General features: G+C 43.6%; 1 protein-coding gene across 4 annotated transcripts in view; it reads left to right on the top strand.

The window, feature by feature from the left end:
• Positions 1-3389, top strand: part of CHN1 (chimerin 1) — a 211193-nt gene extending 207804 nt beyond the window's left edge. For all 4 annotated transcript variants that reach the window (XM_034954540.3, XM_055108792.2, XM_034954543.3 and 1 more), the window contains 2 exons: positions 964-1069; positions 2488-3389. In XM_034954540.3, the coding sequence (XP_034810431.2) occupies positions 964-1069; positions 2488-2659 (278 nt within the window). In that variant the 3' untranslated portion in view covers positions 2660-3389. The remainder of the gene's footprint in view (positions 1-963; positions 1070-2487) is intronic.
• The last annotated feature ends 20032 nt before the right edge of the window (positions 3390-23421 follow it).

The following is a 23421-nucleotide window of genomic DNA, read 5'->3' as shown; positions in this document are numbered from 1 at the left end:
TGTGAGCCACTGCACCTGGCCTAACCCAACTTTTAAAAGCACCCCATCTTTTGACCTTTGAGAAGCAGGAATGTACTGTGGTGCTCTTTTTTGAGATCACAGAATTCCAAATATGTTAATTGTTTTCAGTTATACAAATGACTAATGAATTGAATGCAGTCTGATCTCAAAGGAATGTGCTGGGTTTTTGTACATTTGGAACTAAAACATTCAAATTAAGATGGTTCCCTTCAAAATTTACACCCTTGGAAGAGTCACATTTATTTCAAGGCTCTCGCCATCAGGCAAAACATTTGGAAGTGCCTTCAAAGTCTGCCGTGCATTCTTCTGAATGTCTGAGTCATAGAAAATGTGTGCATTTTGAAGGTAGATTCGATTTTTTAATATAAAACAAAGTAATTTAAAACAGTGTAATGAATCAAGCAAGTAAATGTTGGATGGTACATGTTTTGGTTTAAAAAGAAAAAAGTATGAATATCAATTAATAAGACTTTCTTGGGGTCATAGTGGGTAATGGAGTGACATGGTTAGTATACCATTGCTGAAAAGGGATTTTCAAAATATTTTAAGCAATGTACCATTCTATAAGTATTATTCTAAGGTCACTTCATTTGAATGTATAAGTTTTTATCTGTGTCGACACGTCTGAATTTTTTGTAGTTACATCCTGTATTCAATGTCCAATTTCGAAAGTTGTCAGACTCCAAGACACTCAAGTGACAAAACTGGATGTTCCCTCCATCCCCAAAAGTCCAAGTAAATAGTGTTGCCACATTGAAACTAAGAGCCTTTGGAAATCTGGACTTGAACCTTAAAAATAATTTCCAAAGCTGTGGACAAGGAATTATGAGAAAGCATTTCTTACCAGTTTCAGAGCATTATCACAAGAATAGAATTCAGTGAACCATTTGTATCAGTTTTGTGTTATTTCTTTTCTTCTTGGTATTCGACTTGCTATTTTAGAAATTATGGATCCGGATGAGCAATTGGAAACCCTTCATGAAGCACTGAAACTACTGCCACCTGCTCACTGCGAAACCCTCCGGTACCTCATGGCACATCTAAAGAGGCAAGCTACAGACTTTGAGTCTTACACTTGTATTGCATCCAAATTTTAAGGACAAAATGAAATGAAGGGTGAAAGAAAGGACAAATAATCTATTGAATGAATAAATAAATGCATAGCTATATTGTCTTTTGTGAAATTGCACTAGTTGAGAAGGAATGCTAAAAACATTTTACACTATAATACTGAGTGCAGACTTGATTGTGTTATAAATGGATTTGCAGTTCCAGTATATGTTTTCAGATATGCTAGAAATACCAATATTCTGCCAAGGACATGCACTAATTTTTGTGGAAAGATAGAGTTGTGGCTGTAAAGACACTTGCATAATAAAGCAAGAAGAAAGCAACTTGCAACTTGCAAGGCAGCTCACTTTTCCTATCTTCTTGCTCCAAAAAAAGCACTTCAAACTTGGTGATAGGATTTTCGATTATTGAATTAATGTTGCCAACACTGCAAACTGATGTAAAAAGTGGTGGAGTAAAGAAGTAAGGGATAAAGGGAGGAATGGAAAACGAAGTATTTCAGTTAATTGTGGTTTGATGTTTTCAGGCGATAGTCATGCAGCTTTACTCCCTACTTGGTCACCCTCGATCTCTATCAGTTGAAGCAAAGATTTCCAAATTACATGACCAAGTTTTAGTGGTTTTAGGTTTTCAAAATATAAAACCAATCAGAAACAAAAATATGTATGTGGCCAAAGGCATGAGTTATATAAAAATGATATTTTAGTCACTCATGAATGTTTACATTTTTCCTCTTTAAGAGCACCATGAGTTAAAACCTTTGTTTAATGTGCTTACAACTTCGCTTATAAACTCAGGATTGCTTCTTATTGGGATGTAATTAAGTGTTCCACACTAAAACAGAGGACTAACTCTCAAATGATATTTTCTGTGTTACTGTGCAGTGGTAAAAAGCATATAAACACATACCCTCCCTGACGATGGTGCCTACCCATAGCCATTGCTTATTACTGTCGCTGCTGTTCTCTTCCTAGACACTTACTCAACTGTCTACTTGCAAAACTACTCTATAGCAAAGACAGCCAGAGTGAAGGGAGGGTGGGTGGATTAAATCAAGGTGACCCAGTTCCTTCTCAGCTATTTGCAAATGTAGGTTTAGAACTATAGGCTGTAGGTGGGCTGTGGCAGGAGGATCCATAGATAGAACTGAATCCATACAGTGCAGCACATTAACTCAGGCTTGAGCCTCAGTGATCACCACAAGTTTAAATTATCTCTTGACATAATTTACTTTAAGGAAAGTCAGTACTTTGAAATTACAGAGAAATAACCTAGTGGAAGAGTTGATAAGCGGACGCAAACTTTAATTGTGAATCTTGTTGTTTTAGTGTTCAAGCACAATGAAGAACATATGGCTTACACAAAGTCATTTATTCCTGTACTTGCATTTTTCAGAGTGACCCTCCACGAAAAGGAGAATCTTATGAATGCAGAGAACCTTGGAATCGTCTTTGGACCCACCCTTATGAGATCTCCAGAACTAGACGCTATGGCTGCATTGAATGATATACGGTATCAGAGACTGGTGGTGGAGCTGCTTATCAAAAACGAAGACATTTTATTTTAAATTTTTAATTTGAGGGGAAAAGAAATGTTTTACAGATGAAGGAATGTTTTATAGTAATTTAATTTGCTCCTGTAGCTGCATTATTTCTTGATTAGAGGTTTGGGCATATAACCAGATTAAAGTGAAGGAACTTTCTGTTGTTTTTGTAGCACCGCTCAGCTGTCTTGTAAAACAGTGAACACACGCTTTCTGGTTCTAGTAATCCTGGGTGTTTATCACGTTCAGAGAAACTCAAGCTATTGCATGATTAGCCCCCTATCTGGCAAGGAAACCCCATACAGAAGAAACAACAAACCTGCGCCTGCACCGCCTCTGCGTCCTGGGTAGTCTGTGCTTGTAATCCAGCATGTTTCACAGAGTAAGCCTGTTGTGACTTTGCTTTTGGGGTCTATGTCATTGGTTTCTGATGCTTGTACAAACACGCACTCACAAATGGATAAAACAGCACCTCTGGCTGTTGCATTACCATAAACCATATCACATGCCTACATTTTGCAAATGATTTCTGGTTTCTCTTAGTTCTTCTCTAACATAGTACTTTCTTTCCAGCAAAAGCAAAATGTGTTTTCAGATTTGTTACTTTAATAAAAGTTATCCATACCAATAAAAAGTGTACAACACAGCATTTTCTGTTAAATTATTATTGGTTTTCAGTTGTAATTTGGTATTTTTTCTGGCATGCGTTTATTTATTAAATTGGCTTTTAGAAATAAAAAATATTGATAGCTTACTTTTTTCTCATAAGAATATTCGGGAAAATGTGTTTGGCCATTTATTAAATACTGAGTACTTCTTCTGACCTCTTTTGTTTACTGTTAAAAGTGATAAGCTTCTAAAATAATCATTTAAAACTGCTTACTGTTAGAACAACCATTAATTCCATTTATTTTTCTTCTTATATTACTCTGGCAGAAATCTAGAAAATATTTTCTTGACATACTTTTTAATGAGAGGTTGGGCAGGAGTTCCTGCCAGAGCTCTCAGAAGAAGAAAGAGGCTAACTAAAAAGAGTAACTTCTTCTAAACATTTGATTTGTCAAAAATATATGACATCGACATGCATTGAGCTGACAATGCTGCCTGAGAGATGAGCCCCAGAGGCCAACCTGGTGGCTAGAGAAGGGGTCTGCAGCTAGGGGCCAGGAGCCCAGATTCTGGGCCTGGTACTATCACTGGCCACCTGTGTGGCTTGGAGCCAACAACCCTCCAGAGTCTGTTTCTGTGCCTATCAGATGAACACCTTTCTAGAACGAAAGTTCCATCCTGTTTTCAAATTTTTAACAATAAAAGACACATGTTCAAACTTTGAAGATTATTCCAAAAATAATGGGGACCAATGAAAATATGGAGTGTTTTCATATTTTTGCCCCTAGGCTATAGTAGGAAATTCATAGTATGCTTTCATTAGTCTTGATATTGAGAAAATTATGGTTTATTCAGTAGATATTCCATCTCAGCTCTCCTGTCAACCAGTCTCCTGTGAAGAACACCACTGCACTGAGCAACATCAGGTACATAGATTGATAATGCACAGAGATTTATATAGCATAGAATGTTTTTTTTTAATGGAGGTCACCAAAAGGCACTAAACACCAAGGCAGTGCTTTGGACACATCAAACACAGTTCGTATTTCTGAGAAATCTGATCAAAGAAATCTGTCCCTGGGTTAAGTAAACCAATTGGACTACTATGTGTTCATTGCTGAAGTCAGTTTTCTACAGAGTTTTACTTTTAAAAGAAATTCAGTTATAAAGGAGTATGCTTTATTAGAATGGATTCACCATTTTTTCCTGAGAAGAGAGATATTCAACTTTAGAGCAGGCACTTACTAGAATTAGAGGTATATTTGGAGCAGAAGGTCATAGTAAATAGGAAGCAGATGTTCAGAGAAAGTTCTGAGCAAGTCTTCAGACAAAGTTATTGCTTACTGGCTCTGTGAAGAATGTGCTTGGCATGTTTTTACACAGAAGGATGTGTGGTTCATACCCTCAGGATGTATAGATAGAAATAATAGCCACTTCATCTGTGAACATGCTTGGACTGTTGGGTGACACTTCCTTGAAGAAACAATTCCCAGTTGCCCAGGGAGGGTTTTGCTCAATAATTAACCAGAATCTTCTACACATATCTTTCTATGACCAGTGGGAGATTTCTTAAATCATGACTTTTTATGATGAGGCAGATGTTTCTATTTCTAACACAATCAGGAGTGAGAGAGGGAACCAATAAACCTCTCCACCGTCACCCACGGATTTGGCAGCACTACAGATACTCTGCCTTGAATGCTAAGTGTCTACATCTTCTCAGTTTTCTATATATCATTTAATTATTGCAAAACCAAAGACTTCCCTTTTACACTATTTTGTCTTTAAATGCCAGTTATACCAGCTGACCAGAAGAAGTAGTCCTTCACTGAATTGAGATTTAAAACGTTTCTGTAATTGGAAGAATGGATATTTATCAAGATGTTTCTGGTTACTTGATGAGCTCAAATAGAGGCCTGCTGAATAAATTAGGTTCAGGATTCCGATCATTCTTTTTTTTTTTTAATTTCTTTTTGTTAGTTTTTTGTCTTTTATATCTTTTGTTTTGAGTTCTGATCATTTTAAATAAAATAATTTACAGTCACTGCCCCAAAGCTGATTATAGATTATGGTCAAGTCCACTAAAAGATCAAAAAGTGTTTTTATAGCTTGATTTGCCCATAACAACTGCAAGGCACTCACATTTGTCCATTAGAGCTGAGCCGAACTGGTAGTGCCCTTCGTGTATGTCATCACCATGCATCACACGCCCACTGAACATCCAGGTTGGTTCTGCCCCTTGGCTAGCATGCATTGTGGTAGAGGGGAATGCAAAGAAGTCTGGCATCAGCAAGGATCTGTCAGCCTAATTTTTAGAGATCTAGTTCTCACTTGCATTATATCTAAAAAAAAGAAAAAATCTGCATCCCTTGTAGCATCTCTGCTACTCATTCCGTACACAGATCCTGTGTGCCAAGCACTGTGCTAGAACTTGGAACAAGATTGGTTCTGATTCTTAAGGAACTCATGGGATCCATTTGGACTAGTCACAGTTTAAAGTACTGTAAGCCTCAGTGCTAGATGTCAATAGAAAGCTACCAGACAGCGTGGATGGATTTGCGTTTCTTTGGGAAAAAATGTGAGTTCACAAGTCATACCCTTACAATTCCATTTGATACTTTGAAGTTGACCTTAAACATTCATTTAACCGATAAGGAAAACACAGAAATAAAATGACATCACACAGAGCCGGTGTAAGTCTGTTTGGAAAAATCAAAAGCCTAATGTTTAGCTGCCCGTGCCTTTGGGCAAGTGTCATCTGGAATGGGACACCACCACATGAAAGAGCTACAGTATCCTCTGCCATGGACTCACTAGTCCCTAACTTCCTGGCATCAGATGAGGATAGATGATGATGCTATCAGTTCCATTGCATTCTGGCATACTTACCTCATTTTAACCAATCCCATGCAGTTGATGGTCATTCTGAAACAAGGGATGGTCTCAGCCTGACAGCTCAAAATCTCCCTGTGGCATATATGTATTTGGTCTCTGTCCTGGCTCCTGGCCTAGAGCTCCTAAAACCCCTGGAATTTCCAGGGTGACAGGAGAGTCTTTTGTTATTTATAATGATCCTTTGTAAGTACACCAGACTATATGCTAATGAGGTGGCTTAGGCTGGGGCCCTTTGATAGCCTCACAAAGGTTATCTTTGGGCTGGCCATAGGAAAGACCCAGTGATTAGGGGCTTGGAACTTTCTCTCCATTGACCACCAGAAAGGGGAGGGAGAGGCCCAGAGATTAAGCTCTGTAACAAACAACTAGATTTGGTGAGCTTTCTGGTGGGTGAACACATGGAAGTGTCAGGAGGGGGCACACCCCAGAGGGCATAGAAGCCCCCACCCCTCTTTCCATACCTTGTCCTGTGCGTCTCTTCTATTGGGCTGTTCCTGTAGTATCTTTCATAATCAACTGGTAAACACAAGCAAAGTATTTTCCTGAGTTCTGTGAACTGTTCTAGCCAATTAACAAACCAGGGGAGGAGGTTATAGGAACCCCTCATTCATAGCTCAGCACAAGTATGGGTGGTTCCCTGGGACTTGCAACTGGCATCTGAATTGGGGCAGTTTTGTGGAACTGAGTTTTTTAACTTGTAGGATCTGACACTAGAGGTAGAGAGTGTCAGAACTGAATTGAATTGTAGGACACCTAGCTGGCGTCTGGAGAGTTAGAGAATTTGGTGTGGAAAAAACCCACACATCTGGTTTCAGAAGTGTTCTGAGTAAAAATATCCCACTCACCATTTATCTAAAACAGGCTGTGATCATCTTCACATTTCCCAAATAGTAATGAAGGAAAAAAACTTAAGTTGCTGTTTTCTCTTGGTTTTATATAATCAGGGAATTAATCCTTTAGCAATTTTAATGAAGGTTGTATGAATACTTTCATTACAAATTCAAACATTTGTTGGTTTCATCACTGTTCTGCCTTATTAAAGTCATTAGGTCTCTCAGCAAATGCTTAAATAGTTTTTAAAGTATATTTCACTAGTTTTGTATCTCATACAAGGATACGACTCAATTGATATTTATACATATTGAAAACAAATCAAGAGAGAGCTAAGCTAAAAAATTATAATTCATCACTACATATTGCAAGGAAAATCCTGGTTTATGAGTTTCATTGTTCTCTACTGAAGAGATTATATTTTCATACAGTCATTGCATATTTCACAATGTAAATGTTTTCCTCTATTGCTTATTCAACTCAATAGCACAAAACACCACCAAGAGTTAAGTATAAGCGCCACGTGGCTGACCTAGTTTTTGGAGCTCTAGTGAACCCTTGGAAGTTTTGGGGGTTTTACAGTTTTTCAGATCCACTCAATTACATTGTAGCAGGAAACATGAGCATGTGAAGCTAGAAATCTTAGGATTGTTTTTTCTAATTCTGAAGCATAACCACCTAGCTGCCCATGCCACTGTGGTAAGACACAAAAAGCAGAGGAGGTCATGTTTTAGAGACTAAAATGACTCAGGAAAGGAAATGAGCAAAAAGGGCCTTCTAGAGGTAAAATACCATAAATTTGGAATGTTCTTAAAACACACCAGTCTTTGGTTGCCATTACCTCAAGCTTTGACCAGTTGGTTTCCTCTGATGTGTGTATAGGTGTAACTGGAGCACAGTCCTAGGCTTGTCCATGCAAAAAATATCCAGCCTGATGTTGGAAGCCTCTCTATATGAGTGAACATTTCCCTAAGACAGTTTTTATTCTTACCAATGAATATACATAGTAGGCAGGAATACTTTGTTCAAGTTCTTTAAAAATGGTATCCAAACTGTGAGAAGGTGATGACATGGGCATATAAAAAAGATTAAGTTCAGGTCAGGTGTGGTGGCTCATGCCTCCCAACACTCTGGGAGGCCAAGGCAGGCAAATCTCTTGAGCTCAGGAGCTCAAGACCAGCCTGGGCAATATGGCGAGACCCCATCTCTACAAAAAATACAAAAATTAGCCAAGTATGGTGATGCACACCTGTAATCCCAGCTACTCAGGAGACTGAGGTGGGAGGATCGCTTGAGCCTGGGGGGCAGAGCTGCAGTAAGCCAAGATCACGCTACTACACTCCAGCCTGGGCCACAGAGATCCTGTCTCAAAAATAACAATAATAATAATAATGTTAAGTTTAGCTACATCAGCAGCAGCATTTCTGTCCTAAGACTCTAGAACCGGAAGAAGCCATTGATCAGCACTAGGAGAGAGCAGAAACTGTAGCCATGAAGCTCCAGGCCCTCAATCCATTAGTGGCCTGCTTCTGCTTCTCTGACTCTACTCTGCTTTAGGTCAGTGCCATGGTTTTCAAACTTTAGATCTTTCAGAATCACCTGAAGAACTTGATAAAGCGGCTTGCCAGGCCCTGCCTCCAGAATTTCTGAATTGGGAGGTCTGGGCTGGGGCCAAACATTTGCATTTCTAACGAGCTCCCAGGTGATGCTGACACTGCTAGTCCCAGGATCACACTTTGGGGACCACTGGCTACGTGTTTCTTGCCCCTGGCTGTCCATTAGGACCACCTGAGTCCCTACTGCAGGCCAATTAAATCAAATGCTCTTTGGGCAAGGCCTGGGCAGATGGCACTCCAGGTGATTCTGATGGGTCGCCATTGTACCGACTAAATTATGCTTCATTTCCTGTTGGTGTGTTAAAATGTTCCTGGGATTTGTTTTAATCAGGGATAATAAGAGAGCAGACACGGAAATGACTGTCATGAAGGAAGAAGTTCACAGAGACCCCAGAAACAGGAGGCACGGTAGACTATGCAGGATTACATGGCAAGAACCACAGTCACTCAGGAGGCAGAAGAAGGAGGCAGAACATGGCCCAGAACCTTTATTGGGATCTCCAGGGAAGGATGCATGAGGCAGGGTAGGTAGCTGAGTGAGCTAGGATTGGCTAGTTTGAATAATTTCAGCAGGCTCTGGGCTATAGGAGTGGTCTCCAGTTGTTGGGTACCTGGTCCTGGGGTGATTTAGAGCAGGGAGAATGTTGTCTGGTATGTGAGTTTGACAAAGGAGATGATTGGGGATGTGAGCTCTGGATGGGTTGGTTTATATGTCAAAGGTGTCCTCAAAGGGGAATTCTTTGCTCTGTAGGACTTAGCTAGCCCTGGGAGGAGCAGGCTCTCTACCATCAATGCATCAAATGCCAGAGCATCAAGAAAACAAAAAATCGGAAACTATATTCCATACAGTTGATTGCTCCTACTTCCCTTCAAAGTCACCTCCCAGTTTCTGACTCAAATCTGACTGTCCTCAATACTTTCTTTTCGTATTCAAATTTTATTCTAAATTGCATAACAACCTAAATTAGATGTTCTTAGAAAAAGGAAATGGGACTTTATCAAATTTTATAAAAATCACAAATCACAAGGAGAATGAATCAGATGAACACTTATTAACTAAAATCCTTAATTAGGAAGACCAGGGAGGTTCCCGAGAAACACAGGAAGTCATTTTTATGCAATAGGCACTAAACTCAAGGGCTTTCTGTTGGAAATGTTAACTTCAAAGATTCGGTATTTCTCAGAGTGCATTTGAAAAGACTAGCATCCCATGTACTAGTCTCTTATACATGTGAGAAATATGAATTGTTATGAGAACTATGACAACCTCCATCAACCGAACACAGCTATAGGTCCTAAGAACTGAGACCACCTGTGTCAACATGACTTAGTTGTTTTGTCCAGGAAATCTTTGCCCAAGGCAGATAAGACTATGAAGCAATAATTTCACTTTTGCTTCAGAAACTCCCTATAGAGCAATCTACTTGAGACAGCACACTGCTCACCTGAGCAAACAGCTTGCTTACCAAACAATAGCTTATCTATCAAAAGTCCCTGCCAGACCCTGCTGGGTTGGCTAGTCTTAACTACTATATGCCCTGCCTTAAAAAACACCTTAACCAACTTGAGCCGAGTCCCCCCAGAACCCTACAAAATCCTCCTGTCTTCCTCATCCCGAGACACGACTTATATGCTGTGGCTCTCTCCCTTTCTGCCTTGAGTTCTGCTAGCTTAGTTTTGCTTTATCAGCAGGTTTGGTGATGCATTAGATAGCTCAACAGGTGTCCCAAGAGCAAAGAGAACGATAGTTAAATGAGCTTGGGAAATACTGTATGCCAATTCCACCTGTGTGGAAATTAGAATCATGTTAGCATAATAAAGCTTCTGAGATGTTCTGCATTTTAAAAAGTTGAGGAGATTATACAAACTGGCAACTTGTGTATGGGAAGCCTTGTTGTTCCTGCAAACTTACTAACTTATCTAAAAACATTTTTTTTTCTTAACATCAGTTTTAAAAACATTACTTTAGGTCAATGGATGAATGATTTATCAGAAATGAAGGATCCTGGCATCCTGCAGCTAATGGGAAGTGACAAGACGCCCAGGCTCCCCACGCTGAGAATGTCCCCAGTCCACCAGCAGAGCCTCTGCTGGGCCTGCCCTATGCCGGGAGTTCCCATGTGCTTAATGAGTTTGAGTAGACTGGAATCCCCGGATCTGTCAACATACAGCCTTTCGCTGAGGCACCCCCAGCAAGGCACCCATCCACTTTTTCAGAGTAGGAGAAGCCAGGATGCCTTCTTGCCCCAGAGTCCCAAAGCCACTTGAGCAGCCTGCCCACTAACACAGGCCCAGCCCAGAACCAGCATTCAGTGAATACCCACCCGATACCCATTCCCATTCCAGATGGTGATGCCAGGAGATCAGAGGAAATCCACATTGAGAACCTTCACAGTCTCTCAGTCAGGACAGCTAACTTCCCTGTTGTTTCCACTCTGGAAACCCCCTGGTTTTGTCCCAGGTCTGGGAGAAGAAATTAATAAATGATCAGATAATTCTAGGATCTGATGCATTGTCTGTGGAACCGGTGGCCAAGCAAAGAGGATGCGTGGCTCACAAAATCAAGGTTATTCCAATTGCCAGTGAGCATTTTGCAAGTGTGTTTCTTAGTATGTCCCCATTAACAATCACTAATATTAATTACAGTGATTAAAAGGAAACATCTGTGAAGACAGGCTTGAATCCTTATAGCTCTGGCTGGGTATAGCCAAATAAGACAGACCTGCCAGAGGGAAGCATCATCATCATGTCTCTAGGAAGGGAGGCAGCAAGAAGGAGGGAGGGAGAAAGGGGAAAAAAGGAAGGAAGGAGAAAGAAAAGATATTAATAGATAGGCATTAACTTAAACCGTTCAGGCTAGGCCCTAGGACACTGATTTTGTCTGCCCTCTCGCTTTTTCCTCCCTCTCCCCCTTCCTTGCTCTTATTACTCTGGCTTGCTGTTAGTTTTCAGATTGCAGAGCAATGCGTCTACAGAGGAAGCCAGAGTTTTTCACTTTGCGAAATTCATGCTGTTCCAAGTCTACTGAACTGAACATGGGTTATAGCAAAGTTGTTAATATTTTACCTGCCCACATACCACGAACCGCTTTTCTTTTTTCTTCTTCCAACTTTATGACGGGAAGAAGCAAAGGGTTTGGTGGAAGGTCATTCTGACGGGAGCTGAAAATTTCTCACAAGGAAGAAATGCCCAGTGCCCCTGTACTCCTCTATAGTGGGGAGTCAAGTCTCAGAGATGGCTAGGAGAGGACTGGCCCCACTCAGCCTTAGCCTAAGGTGCAGAAAAGCTCAGTCTGCTAGGAGAGGCCTCCCCACCCCCCACCCTCACTCTATACCTGGCCAAACACAAAGAAAAGTGGTAAAGAAAAAAAAAATCTCTGTGATCAGTCAGCAACCCTGGGAGCAACTTTCTTCCTGATGTGTTTTCCTTCATTGAAAGCCTGGCCCAATCAAAGACAATGCCAAGAGCAAGCTACTTAGTTCTCAGAATGCCCAAGGTCTTCTATAATGTTGTGGAAAAAGACTCCAGGCTTGGAACGTAAAAACAAGGCTTGCCAATTATAAAAACTGCATTGTGGGAGAAATGAGAAAGCTGGCCAGTCTGGGGCTGGGGCCCCTGAAATATCAAAATCGAGGGCTTGCTTTGATATCTACAAGCCCTGCAAAGCTTTCCTTGGGGTCAGCAGGGGAGGGTGACTGCAAGGATGATGGCCTTCCGGCCACTCCCACAGGAAAGACCTCAGATGGGATCCCCGCGTTCAGCATGGTATGGTCGTAGACAAAAGGACAAAAAATAACAAATGCTGGCAAGGATAGAGAGGGGAACACTCGCACACTGTTGGTGAAAATGTAAAGTAGTATTACCATTATGGAAACCAGTACGGAGATTCCTCAAGAACCTAAACTAGAACTACAGTATGATCCAGCAATCCCACCGCTGGATATACATCCAAAGGAAATGAAATTAGTATGTCAAAGACACTTGCATGTTTATCACAGCACTACTCACAATAGCTAAGACAGGGAATCAACCTAAGTGTCCATCAACAGATGAATGGATAAATAAAATGTGGTGTATCCAAAATAGAATATTATTCAGCCATAAGAATGAAATCTGGGCCAGGCGTGGTGGCTCACGCCTGTAATCCCAGCACTTTGGGAGGCCGAGGCGGGCGGATCACGAGGTCAGGAGATCGAGACCATCCTGGCTAACACGGTGAAACCCCGTCTCTACTAAAAATACAAAAAATTAGCCTGGCGCGGTGGCAGGCGCCTGTAGTCCCAGCCACTCGGGAGGCTGAGGCAGGAGAATGGCGTGAACCCGGGAGGCGGAGCTTGCAGTGAGCCGAGATCGCGCCACTGCACTCCAGCCTGGGCGGCAGGGCGAGACTCCGTCTCAAAAAAAAAAAAAAAAAAGTAAAAATAAAAAACTCCTGTCATTTGCAGCAACATGGATGAAACTGGAGGACATTATGTTAAGTAAAATAACATGTTACTCATGTGTGGGAGCTAAAAAAAAAGTGAATCTCATAGAAATAGAGAGAGAATGGTGGTTACCAGAGGCTGGGAAGGGACGGAGCATGACGAGAAGTTGGTTAATGGGGACAAAAATACAGTTAGATAGAAGGAGTAAGTTGTAGTATTCGATAGTATAGCAGGGAAGTTATAGTTAATCATTTACTGTCTATGTCAAAATAGCTAGAAGAATTGTGACTCTCCCAACTCAAAAATGTTTGAAGTGATAGATTTCCCAATCAGCTGACTTGATAATTACAAATTGTATACAGGTATCAAGATATTATACGTACCCCCATATACATGTACAACTATCAATTTCGTAAAAGAAAGACCTTAGTGAAATGGGAAAAGTTCACTTGTCGCCCTTGCAGGGCGTGCGACACGGGGACCGGCTTGCTTCTTCAGTGCCCCATTACTCAGGCCTCTAGGGAGCATACAGACGCGAAGGCTACCGGGCTCCAACCCCACGGCAGTGTCGAGGGGTGGATATTTACAGCTCCTGAAGCCCCAGTGGGCGTGTGCTACCCTGCGCTCTTTTAGTTTTGTCGTCTATAGGCAGCTTGTATTAACCAGCTCAATTAGACCCTCTGCCTTGTTGCAACAACAGGGGGCTTTCTGTATCCTGGGTGCTTGCTTTGCTGTAACTGAAGAATCGGATCAAACCTGGGCTTGGAGAATGAGTGCAAGATTTTGAGTAAAGGCAGCTCTCAGCAGATGGGGGAAGTCAGAAGGTGATGGAGTGGGAAGGTTTCCCCCTGGAGTGGACAGCTCAGCGGCCTGGGCTCTCATCTGACTGCCACAGCATCATTCTGCTTCTGCCGGTCAGTGGCCCAGTTCCTCCACCATTGTGCTCCTCTCCACGCCCTGCCATCTGTGTGTCTGCCTGCTAAGGCCTCAGGATTTTTATAGGCACAGGATGGGGGCGTGGCAGGCCAGGGTGGTCTTGGGAAATGCAGCATTTGAGCAGGAAAACAAAAATGCCCGTCCTCATCTAGGCTCGTAGGGGTGGAGCCCTAGCCAGGGGCCACGCCCTTCTCTCACCCCCCACCCCCCACCCCCCCCCCCGCTTCCGTATCATTTAAAGGGACCACGCTCTTCCCTTCTCAGCACTTCGGTATCATTAGGAAGCTCAACAGGAAGGGAGGTGGGGTTATCATAGGCTAGCCATTCCAAAATACTATTTGAAAATGGGACTGAGACCGTAGTTTGGAAAGAAGTACTTGTTCTGAATGATCAAAGGGGAAGATGATCAAAGGGGAAGATGACACAAACTCTATAAAAGGGTCAGATGTCTGTTCAAGGAAATGAAGCATTAAGGATCTGATTATTCTTTAGGTTTTTAACTGATCCAGGACTCGCAGTTCTTGTGTTACCAAGGGCCTGGTTTTCTGGTCAGCAGCACACAATTGTTTTAAATCCCAACCACTCATCCTAGTAATCCAAGCCCCTGAGTAGCCACAGGGGTCTTGCATTTCCCCGGGGCAATGGCTTGAGGGAGAGTCTCCTGCCCCTCTATGATTTTCAGGAAGAACTGATTCCCTGTCCCAGGTTAGATGGGTCTCCAGGAATATCCCTTAGTGACTAGAACAGAGCCCTCAGCCAGCCATCCTGGAGCTTCAAGCACCCTACTGCAGTGGGTGGTATCATCTGGGCCCCATATGTTCGCAGGGAGCGGCTGAAGAGCCCAGGCCTACATTGCCAGGTCACCCACCCATTTGATGTGTGGTCACAGTGGAATCTGGTTGCTATGGGGATGCGAGGTTTTCTACTCAGGCTGTTTGAGAAGCAAATTTTTCCATTGTGTATATGTAAGCATACTGCAACATCTTTAAATTCCTTTTCTTTTTCAAATAGCATTCAGGGTGGATTCATACATTAAAAGAAAAATTCTAAAAGGCAATTTCCCAGAAAACAGGCTTTTGGAGGGTAACCAGGGTTCAGCCTTTGTTGAGGGATGAGGATAGGAAGAAGCGGCAGGGGCCACTTTTCTGAAAGCACCCAGGTCTACCCGCGCTGTTTAACATCTATCTCTGTGCTGCTGCCAGAGGCTGGCCCAACAGTAGCAGAAGCTCCAGGGATAGGCCAAAGAAAGCATTTTTTTCTTCTTCAACCTTCAACAAGGAAAGTTTACCTTGTTTTCTTTCTTGGTATTCAGTAAATGATTCCACAGCCCAGGCATCTCTCCTCTATCTCAACACACAGGAACAATTTTTTGAGCTCCTGTGGACTTCTTTTTGGAATATGGTAAAATATACATAAAATTACCATTGTAACCATTTTTAAATGTACAATTCAGTGGTATTAGTTATATTTACAGTGTTGTGCAACCATCACCGCCATCCATCTACAGAACTTTATCATCATGACAAATAGAAACTGTACCTGTGAAACAATAACTCTCAGCTGGGCGTGGTGGCTCATGCCCCTAATCCCAGCAGTTTGGGAGGATGAGGCGGGTGGATTACTTGAAGTCAGGAGTTCAACACCAGCCATGGCCAACATGGTAAAACCCGTCTCTACTAAAAATACAAAAATTATCTGGGGGTGGCGACACACACCTGTAATCCCAGCTACTCAGGCTGAGGCAGGAGAATTGCTTGAACCCAGGAGGCGGAGGTCGCAGTGAGCTGAGATCGTGCCACTGCCCTCCAGGATAAGTGACAGAGCAAGACTCTGCCTCAAAAAAAAAAAAAAAAAAAAACTCTCAAGGGGCATGATAGCTCATTACCTGCAGACCCAGCACTTTGGGAGCCAGGCAGATCACCGCTTGAGCTCAGGAGTTCAAGACTAGCCTGGGAAGCTTGGCAAAACCCAGTCTTTACAAAAATTACAAAGATTAGCCAGGTGTGGTGGTGCATGCCTGTAGTCCCAGCTATTCGGGAGGCTGAGGTGGGAGAATCACCCTAGCCCAGGAGGTCAAGACCGCAGTGAGCAGAGATTGTGCCACTGCACTGCAGTCTGGGTAATAGAGTGAGATTCTCTCTCAAAGAAGCAAACCAACAACACACACACAATAACTATGCCCTTCTTTTCCTAGCCCCCGCTAACTACTGTTCTATTTTCAGTCTCTGTGAATTTGCTTATTCTAGGTACCTGATAGAAATGGAATAATTCTATAATATTGTCCCTTGGCGACTGGCTTATTTCCCTTGGCACGGGTTCAAGGTGCATCCATGTTGTAGCACGTCTCAATGCTTCATTCTTTTTAAGGCTGAATCCTATTCCATCATATAGACGTGCTGCATTTTGTTTATTCATTCATCTGTGGATGGGCACTTGGGTTTTTCCACCTCCGGCTATGGTGAATAAGGCTATGGTGCACAAGGGTCTGTTTGAGTCCCTGCTTTCAATTCTCTTGGATATATAACCGAAGTAGAATCGCTGGATTGTAAGGTAATTCTATGATTCACTTTGTAAGGAACTACCAAACTGTTTTCCACAGCAAACCCCAGAGACTTCTGATTAATGTGTTTCCTGGAGCAGCTGAGGATTGTTTTCCAATAGAGTTTGGCAATGAGAACAATGGCATCTATTTTTTAATTCTCTTATTCCCTTTCTATTTTTCTCTGAAGGTTTCTGTATGTCTTCTTTGTTCAAGATTCTTCTATTGACTGTTAGATATAACATATCTGGGGGCACCACTGAATTGATAATTGATTGATTGGTGGACAAAAACTGGCAACAAGGTGGGGTGAAGCAAACATTATCCTGCTTTTCCAAACCCTCCTGTGGATCCAGCAATACTGGGCTCCCACTGGTCATTCACAGGGACCTTCATCACAACATCCTCTCTCACCCTCCCCACTCCCAGCTTCTGTCTCCCCCAGTCCATCCTCAGGACCAATGGAGTGTTCCTTCCCTGGACTCATTCTCCAAACTTCCACCACACTGGAAGTCTCTACAGCGTTGTCTAGTGTTTTCACTGTTATTCCCAATGTTTTGTCTTCTTGGGGCAGCATATTCCCACCCCTCCCACTTCCACACATACAACAGTCCCAGATATAAGGCTAAGCTCATCATAGAACTTGGAAAGTAAGAGCACACTGACTCACGACCCGGGTCATAGACTTGGACAAATGCTGCTTGGAGGTCCCAGAAGTAAGGAAGCCTGGGGTAAAGGAAGCAGCCATTTCTAGACATGGAGACTGGATTTTGCTTTTCTCTTTTGCATATTCTCATAGTGAATATAAAATATTCAAAGAAAGACATGTAACTGAAGAGTTTAATGAATAATTTATAAAGCAAACATCTTTGTCACCACCACCCAGGTTAAGAAGAAAAACATTGCCAGGCACCCCAGAAGTCCCTGTCCACCCTGGGAAAGAAAGTCTGGCTGATTCTGATTCCTTTCCTTCCCCTGGGTATCCGTATCCTGTGTTTTATAAATTTTTTTCCATATTTTTACTACTTTTGTATGCATCCCTAAAAAAAATATGGCTTTGTTTCTGAACTTCACATGAACAATATAATGCTGTATATATTCTTTTTCGATTTTCTTTGTTCACTCGACTTTATGTTTGTGGGTTATGACCATGTTGTTGCCCTAGCTGTAATTAGTTCATCTTTACAGATGGATAGCATTCCACTGTACAAATATAGCTCAATTTATGCAGGCCATCTATAACTGTTGATGGGCATTGGGTTGCTTCCAGCATGGGGCTATTAGAAAAAACACTCTCATGATCATCCTTATACATCTCCAGATGCAAAGCATGTGCCTAGGAGCAGGGTTGCTATGTCATGGTGCCAGTGTATCTTCGCCTCTCCTAGATAATGAATGCTAGCCTGTTTTCCTAAACTGTTGTGTCATTCTCACTCCCACCCTAGGTGAGAAAGTGCCTACTACTCCTTTGCTCTCCAACACTCAGAAAATGCTCTGCAAATCCATGAACACAGAAGGCTGCTTATCTATTTTACTGGAGCTAAAAATGTTCTACAGCCATATCCTTGACCTTGGAGATCTCTAAGCTCAGAGGCCCTTGGAGATCTTTCCACAGGATCTCCTGCCCCAGTTTCAGAATAGTGGGAGTCAGGGGAGACTGGAACAGAGATGACAATTGCAGCTGGGCAGGAAGGCCCTGAGGGCACTTAGCAGTCACCCTGGAGTTGTAAATGGCAGAGCCTCGCCAGCTACAGACCCACCAGCCAGTTGCACAGCATACATCAAAGGCTTGAGATGCCCGGCTGTGGGTTTAAATGGAGCCCAGGTGTAGCCTGCAAACTCCCTCTCTTCTCCCCCACTGAGCTACACCTCCACTTTACACGCTGAGCTTGGCAACCTCAGCATGACCAGGGCTGTGGGGTCAGAGTTGCTCTCAGTCTTGCCAGCTAGGAACGCTCAGTTAGGCTTGGTGATTAGAACCCACCCTATGAATAGAGCAGAGATGCTGTGTTAGACCAACTACTGTTCCAGAATCAAGTGATTCAGATCATGTGTGTAAGCAAATAAAAAGTTCAATGTTGTGTATTGAGAAAAAATTTACGTACCTCCTTATTACAAATTTCAAGCAAAAGAGATAAGTACGAAGAATACAAAATCACTTAAAACTCCACCATACGGAAACAACCATCACAAACATTTTGTTCATTATCATTCCATATATCTCTCAATGCAAATACACAGATGGAAAAAAGAATGGAAGGAAGAACTGAAGAATGGATGGATAGGTGGAAGGATGGACCGATGGACAGATGGGTAGGCAGGTGAGTCCGTAGATGGGCACACAAGTTATAGATGTAATTCTAGAAATAATCCTACAGTACATGTTATTTTGAACTGAAAATGTGTTCCTTCTCTTTAGAAACTATTACCTGTTGCTTTCTTCCTGTAAGTACAGGAGTAAGATATTCTTAATGCAGAAACCTGGAGATCATAGAACACAAAGAAAAAAATGCACTCATATTCCATCACCAGAAGATTACTGTTAACATATATGCATACGTATGTATATAGGTATGTTATGGACTGAATGTTATCACCCCATAATTCACGTGTCAAAGCCCTAATCTTCAATGTGACTGTATTTGGAGACAAGGCCTTTAAAGAAGTAATTAAGGTTAAATGAGGTCATAAGACCCCTAATCCAATAGGGCTGATATCCTTATAAGAGGAGGAAGAGACACCAGAGATCTCTCTCTCTCTCTCTCTCTCCATGTGTGTACAGAGAAAAGGTCATGTGAGGACACAGTGAGAAGGTGGCCGTCTGCAAGTAAGGAAGAGAGCCCTCACCAGAAACCAACCCTGTTGGCACTCTGATCTTAGACTTCCAGCCTCCAAAACTGTGAGAAAATAAGTATCTGTTGTGTGATCCATCCAGCCTGTATTTACTTTATGGCAGCCCAAACAGACTCATACAAAATACAACGTAATATTTAGCAATGCACCTCTGTCACCTACCTCCATGGTCCCTTTTTCAGTCTTTATTCTGTTCAGTGGCCAAGGGCCAAGGACTCCCTGTGATGCCAGCCTCTGGGCACCAGAATGGAACTACTCAAAAGGGCAACAGCAGCCCCGCAGGCCTCCCCATCCTCCCACCCAGTGTAGGCTCAGTAATAACTGAGTCTCCATAGCTACAATGCCTTGAACCAGATTTTAAAACAAACAAACCATGCATGAAATTGATACAAAAAATAAAATGCTGCTTAAGTCTGTCCCTAGATCCAGCTCCTAGGGGAGTCCCTTCTCCCCTACAGAATGCATTGGCCTCTGTCATCACACCACCTTCTCCGCCATCAACACAGGGATCGGGAGGAGACCAGACATGTCCAGACCCAGGGTCTTGTGAAAGGTCTTTGGGTTTTGGACAGCAGTATCCAAATCTTTCCAGCTTCTTCCCTATGCTAGGGAGAGGCGAGGCTCTGTAAGTGTAAGCCTAAGGGGGTGAAGAGGCCTCGTGCTCACAATCCCTGTCTCCAACCTCATTCCTTATTCCTACTAATCTTCCTGGTGCCCCTTCTTATCCAAGCCCCTCATGTGATCCCTACACCCAGGGCACCCACCACCGCATGTCCTCACTTGCATCAAAATATCTCCAGCTCCCATCCTTAGAACTGTCCCGTGAACCATCCCTTAGTAATATGATGGTCAACTCCGTGAGGGGATTGAGCTTGTCATATATTGCTGTTCCCAAGCTACAGGTTTGCATTTTAAATGGGTCTTTCTGAAAGCAACGGTGTGCTCTTAAAAACATGGCTCCCCCCAGAAGCTGCGTGCCATGAGCCTGATTGTTGGGGCTCTGCAGGGGCCTGCAGGTGTGTGGACGCTTGGATCATACTGAGCAAGGGGCTACCTACCCCCTCTATGCCTGAGACCAACCTGACTTCTAAGGAGATGGTGGAAGGGGAGCAAAGAGAGAGGATACCTCCGCATTTCTGCTCTGGGCCCCGCTCTGTGGGGGTGCAGAGCAAGCTCGCTGTGTTCAGCCCAGCCGCAGCGCCAGCTGGCGAGCTTGCCAGATCTTTCTCTATCCCCCATGCCACCTCCTCCTCTCACCTAAAATGGGAGGAGAGGGGGAGGAAATGCTGCATTTTCCTCCTGTGCTGAATTTATCCCAACTCAGACCGGCTGCGGAAGCCAGGGAGAAGATAAACAAAGAAGTCTTGTTATAATTTTTCAAAAAACTCCCAGTGCTCTGCAGCCCACTCCGTTTTCTTCCTACCTTGCTTAGGGTGGAACTCCGCCTGGCTTCTGCTGCTCTGTCCTGCATCTGAAGGGTGACCTCCTTGCTGGAGACCCTCCTCCTCCGTGTGAGCCTCAGACCCTGGCTGCAGCTTTATTTCACAGGTGGGGACTGAGCTCCGAGGCAGGTGCTTGGCATTTTCTAACCAGTTATCACCCTTGCTGTGGCCATCAGTTGGCCACTAGCTGCACCTGCCTCGCTATAAACTGGAGAGCAATGGCACAGGACTTCACCTCATGCCCCCTTCCCTCCCTATGGAGGCCCTAAGGACAGATACAGAAGGAACAACAGCCTGAGGAAGAAAGAGAAGTGAAGTGAAGTGAAGGGCCTGGATATCCACCAAGCAGAATTTGGTGCTTGGACCAAAGGAGCTGGGCGGTAGGGGCAGGAAAGGACAGCCTCATGAGGGCCAGGCTGTTGTCTCGTTTAGTCTTCATTGTAGTCCGCTGGTGATAAAGAGAGCAATCAGTAGCTTTCCTCTTGGAGAGTGTGGGCTCTGCATCGGAATTCAGGCATCGTGGATATTTACCACCTTGCCGTGGGGCACAGGCACATGGTTGAGCTGGGCCAATTAGGGACACACAGACTTAAGTGAGATGCCAGAGCTGAGAGTGGCAGGAACAATGAGGGACCACCATGGCAGGGGTCTGCAGGGGGTGGAACCCTGCGTCCTCAGTGGCCTTGGAGGTAGCTGTTCCTCTACGGTGGCCAGGCCCAGCACCAGCGGTACCCATAGGGGACTGTGATGTCCAGGAACCCACAGCAGGCGTCCCAGAGCCCTCCCGGCCCTAGGCTTCTGGTGTGGTTCTGCCCATGAGCCTGGCTGCGCCAGAGCCAGAGCCCTCCTGCTGTTTTCCAAGCTCACGCTGCAGCCCTCGCTGACTCTGAGCCACCCCATAGCCATTCAATACACTCCTTTTCCACCGAAAAGGCAGATAGTGAGAAACGTTGATCCAATAATAACATGAAGTCCATGAAAGCCTGTGGCTATGAAGAATGTTGAGCCACTGAATCCACCAGAGATAGTAAAGGGGGCCTTGAAATATTCTGAGGCTTGTAAAAGGGTAAAGTAAATACCTAAGGTAATTGTGATGGATACTGCCTGCTGAAAACAGCCCTTGTTCGTTTCTGCTGCTTACATCTGAGAGCTCCAGCTGATTTCCCAGGCCCCTGGGCTTTGATTCCAGAGACTTCCACCCTGCTTATCTCCAAATGCTTTCCGCCTGTCTGAGGCCAGAGTAGACCCACTACACTTAGATGAACCAAGCATATCACACATCACATAAAAAGGATAAAAGCCTCCAAATCTTGCACCAGCCCCTGCCCTCCTACCCTGACAGCCGCCACTTCTACCAGTGGGGGTTTTCCCACCAATCAGGCGAGTAGGTTGAGGAGTAACCTGTTCTGTGGGCAAGTGAGGACTTCTGAAACAACAAGGCCACCAATCAGGATGAAACTTGATGTCCTGAGAAGCCCCCATACAAGCCTCCTGCGTGGCTTCTGATCGGTTTGATTCTAGCCCTGCTGTTCTAGCTACCTGGTTACTTCTAAATGGGGCTTTTATTACTAAAAGCAAGGTTCCCAGAGCCTGGAGTGTCTTCCAACATTACAATCCACATTGCAATGGTGAATAGTCACCATCATGATCACTCAAAGGCCAGGCAGGTATTTCCTTTTGCACTTGCCCTTTTGCATTGGCATTTTTCTCTCTGCCTAGTCTTTTAGCACCTACCTGGCAACATTAATTATTTAAAGGGAGGTCAGGGAGGGCCAGAGCATCCCTCTCTGCCTTGAAATTACTAGTTTGCTTCTACTCTCAGGAGAGTCAGAATACAGGATTCCCAAGTCTCTGGGAGAAGGGTCACATAACAAGAAACAAAGGGTTTCTTAAATCCATCCAGATTTGTAGGGAGGGATTTGTGGAGGGACCAAGGGGCTCTACTGGAAATAAGACCTTAGCGACTTCTTTTGAATATCTCTGGCCTCAGAATAAAGCGATGATGTTCCTAGACCCAGAGGCCTTGAGCAGACAGAAGCTGGCCCCCGACTGTTAATCCTCGAAGTCCTTGTAATTCACCCACAGAAGGGGGCTCTGAAATCAGTGGAACATGTGGGCTCTGAGAGCATCCAGTCTCCTATTGTCCTCAGAATCCCACCTTCCTGATGACATCCAGATGTGTCATCATTCCACGGGTCTGATTAGCTGTAGAATGTGGTATTTCCGTGTTTCCAGGATTCATCTGAGTTAACTCTGCTGCTAATTGGATTTGTATCTGGCAGTGGTAACATCAAAAAAAAAAAAAAAGGTTTTGTAGTCAATTAGGTTTCCCTGGAACACACAGGAAGGGGTTGTCCTGTCAGCGCTGAGGTGTCTCTACCTTAATGAGCTGCCCCAGACAAAGGCACAAAAGGACATTATCAACCCTGAGTACCTGTCTTTAGTGGCTTCTGTTGAACAGGAAACTGAGCTGGATCTGGGCACACGCGAGCTGGCTTTACTGCACTCTCAAATCGCCTGCTTCCCTGGGAACACATCTGAATGTGATCAGGTGCATTAGAGCCACTTTAAAAAATCATCCCCAAGGAAATGAAATGCACAAATGTTATTCCTGCAGCCTAATGACCAAGGGCTTGGTTTA

The sequence above is a fragment of the Pan paniscus genome, chromosome 13, assembly GCF_029289425.2.
Source record: "Pan paniscus chromosome 13, NHGRI_mPanPan1-v2.0_pri, whole genome shotgun sequence".
Classification (NCBI taxonomy): domain Eukaryota; kingdom Metazoa; phylum Chordata; class Mammalia; order Primates; family Hominidae; genus Pan; species Pan paniscus.
This window is presented reverse-complemented; position numbering and strand designations above follow the sequence as displayed.